This window comes from Dermochelys coriacea, chromosome 2 (genome assembly GCF_009764565.3).
Source record: "Dermochelys coriacea isolate rDerCor1 chromosome 2, rDerCor1.pri.v4, whole genome shotgun sequence".
NCBI lineage: Eukaryota > Metazoa > Chordata > Testudines > Dermochelyidae > Dermochelys > Dermochelys coriacea.
The window spans coordinates 164787940-164790590 of NC_050069.1; the positions used below are offsets into that span (position 1 = coordinate 164787940).

The 2651-nt window shown below is 40.8% G+C and overlaps 1 protein-coding gene across 1 annotated transcript; it reads right to left on the reverse strand.

The window, feature by feature from the left end:
• Nucleotides 1–877: 877 nt before the first annotated feature.
• On the reverse strand, nt 878–2441 carry LOC119850656 (putative protein FAM10A4). The gene is given in 2 exon segments (XM_038389082.2): nt 878–1167; nt 1591–2441. Coding segments are annotated over 2 exon segments (972 nt in total). The 5' UTR covers nt 2273–2441.
• Between the last annotated feature and the right edge of the window lie 210 nt (nt 2442–2651).

The window sequence follows — 2651 nt, forward strand, 5'->3', positions numbered from 1 at the left end:
AATTAAAGCCAATGTGCGGACTCTCATACTTAAAGTAACGCATGTGCTTAAGATGCTGGGCTAGGTCAGTGCCAAAAGGCGCAAATATAAAATTCAATGAGTGCACTTACCTTATTGCATTTTATTATAAGCTATTTGCAATACAAAATAAAAAAAGATCAAGGCCAGAGTTATGCAGAAATGATTGCATGGAGTCCTGGGCTTCCTGGCTTTATAGTGTAGGAATAATAGCAAATAGGACTGTAATGAAATATTGCTATTAAAATTCACCTTTACAAAATCAAGCCATCCCAGAGCCTCCTCTCCCCATGAGTCAACTGGCAAGTCTCTAATGTTTGTGTCAACTTTTTTTGCTTTTTTTTCGCACTCCCTTTTAATTCCTCACCTGCTCACTTCCTTTCCCTATGAAGGTATTAAAAAAAGGGATTTGAACTCCTTTCTAGCCATCCTTGTATGTTCATGTAAAGAGTATCATAGAGTGCAGACATATTCAAACTTAAATGAAACAGCTTAAATGTTCAAGTCATATCTTAATGGATCACCGTCATCATTAGCTCCTATTTAACTCCGCCGTAGTTTTGCCAGTTTTGTTATAATCTGGAGTATTAAAATCGATCATCCTGTACACTCAGTTGCTATTCTACATGATTGCTCTCCCATACAGAAACCCATTTCCTAAGTCAAGGTATTGTTTATTGCAACAATGCATGCTTAAGGGAATGGAGTTACTTTGCTATTTGTCCCCAGAAACGTTTTCTTGTGGCTCACAGAAAGCCACAAGTGAGAGTTCTGATTATAAATAAAACTGAAGCAAATAAAACAAGAAAAGAAATGCACACATCACGTCACAGGCTGTGGTTTTAATTTGAATAATAGGTCATTTCTGGCAGACCACATTCAGTCCTGTTTTGCAGGTAAGCTTTATTAACTTTTGTGTGTCACGGTATTTGTAAATGTTTTCTGGGTTCCAGACCACATCCAGGAAAGCAATCAGAACTCTTGGATCTAGTAAGGTTATGAAAAATGTCAGCTGTCTGTGACTTTTTCTAATCATGTCCTGCCAGAAATTTTCCTCTCTCTGGATCCTTTCTTCCTCTTCCAAGGCCAATTTCACCCTCTCCAGCCTTTCCTGGATCTCTCTTAACTCACATCTTTGTTCATACTGCTCTTATAGATTCATAGATTCATAGATACTAAGGTCAGAAGGGACCATTCTGATCATCTAGTCCGACCTCCTGCACAATGCAGGCCACAGAATCTCACCCACGCACTCCTACGAAAAACCTCACCTATGTCTGAGCTATTGAAGTCCTCAAATCGTGGTTTAAAGACTTCAAGGAGCAGAGAAGCCTCCAGCAAGTGACCCGTGCCCCATGCTACAGAGGAAAGCGAAAAACCTCCAGGGCCTCTCCAATCTGCCCTGGAGGAAAATTCCTTCCCGACCCCAAATATGGCGATCAGCTAAACCCTGAGCATATGGGCAAGACTCACCAGCCACATACTACAGAAAATTCTTTCCTGGGTAACTCAGACCCCATCCATCTAATATCCCATCTCAGGGGATTAGTCCTATTTACCCTGAATATATACCCTCTTGATGTGCAGCAATCTTTCCAGCCCTTGGTTGCACCTTCTTTAACATGGCATTAGTGTCTTCATTGTAATCCAATTGACATGCCAAGGTAAAGTCCTTGGCTGCCTCCTCCCAGTGCTCCAGGAGCATGTGTGCTTGCCCTCTCCATTTGTACGACTGTGCTGAATTGGGGTTAAGCTCACAGGCTCTGTCACAGGCTCTAATGGCAGCATTCGGCTTCTGTAGTTTCACAAAGACACTGGCTCAGTTAACGTACAAGAGGGTGAACTGAGGATTCAGCCTGATAGCATCTGTAAACAAGTCAATAGCTTTCTGAAGTTCACCTTCATCCAGGGCAGCAAAGGCATGTTCCCTCTTTTCATTGACCTGGTCTATCATCTCATTTGTTATTTCCAAATATTCATCTCCCATTTCTTGGGGATCATCCAGATCTGGTTCAATAACACCTTCATCCTCAATTTCCAAATCACTCTCTTTACTCTCAGCTGCCTCTAGTGATTCCTCCACCTTCTCAGCTGTCTTCTTTACAGAGGTATTGCTTTGAAGAAGTGATATGGCATCTCCTATGATTTTCACATTGTTCCACAGTAAACTTAGCTGCTTAGCCCTCACGAAGGCTGGATCCTGTCTGTATAAATGCACCAGGGCCTGAAGTTTTTTCACTCTCCTAAGATCCATGACACCCTGACCTGCACAGTATAGAGGAATTGGCAGGCTTTTTTTGTTTTTGCTGTTCTGCTTGTAAGCAGACAGTGTTGAATTAAACAGTAAGCTCTTCAGAAGAGAAAATCACTATGGAGCTCCAAATGAGCAGAATAACCTATAGCTTTCCCATGCTCTAATATAGATGCTGGTGGTGGTTAAAAAGCCGTAGCTCCAACTCTGTGTATTGATGTCATAACACATGCAAATTCTGATGATATAATCAGTTCTGATATAACAGCATAACAACATAACAGTATTTTATCTCATTTTTAATTATTTATTTTAATATTTTAAATATAAGTACATAAATGCCCAGGACTAAGTACAATAAGTGCACAGATGACACATATGC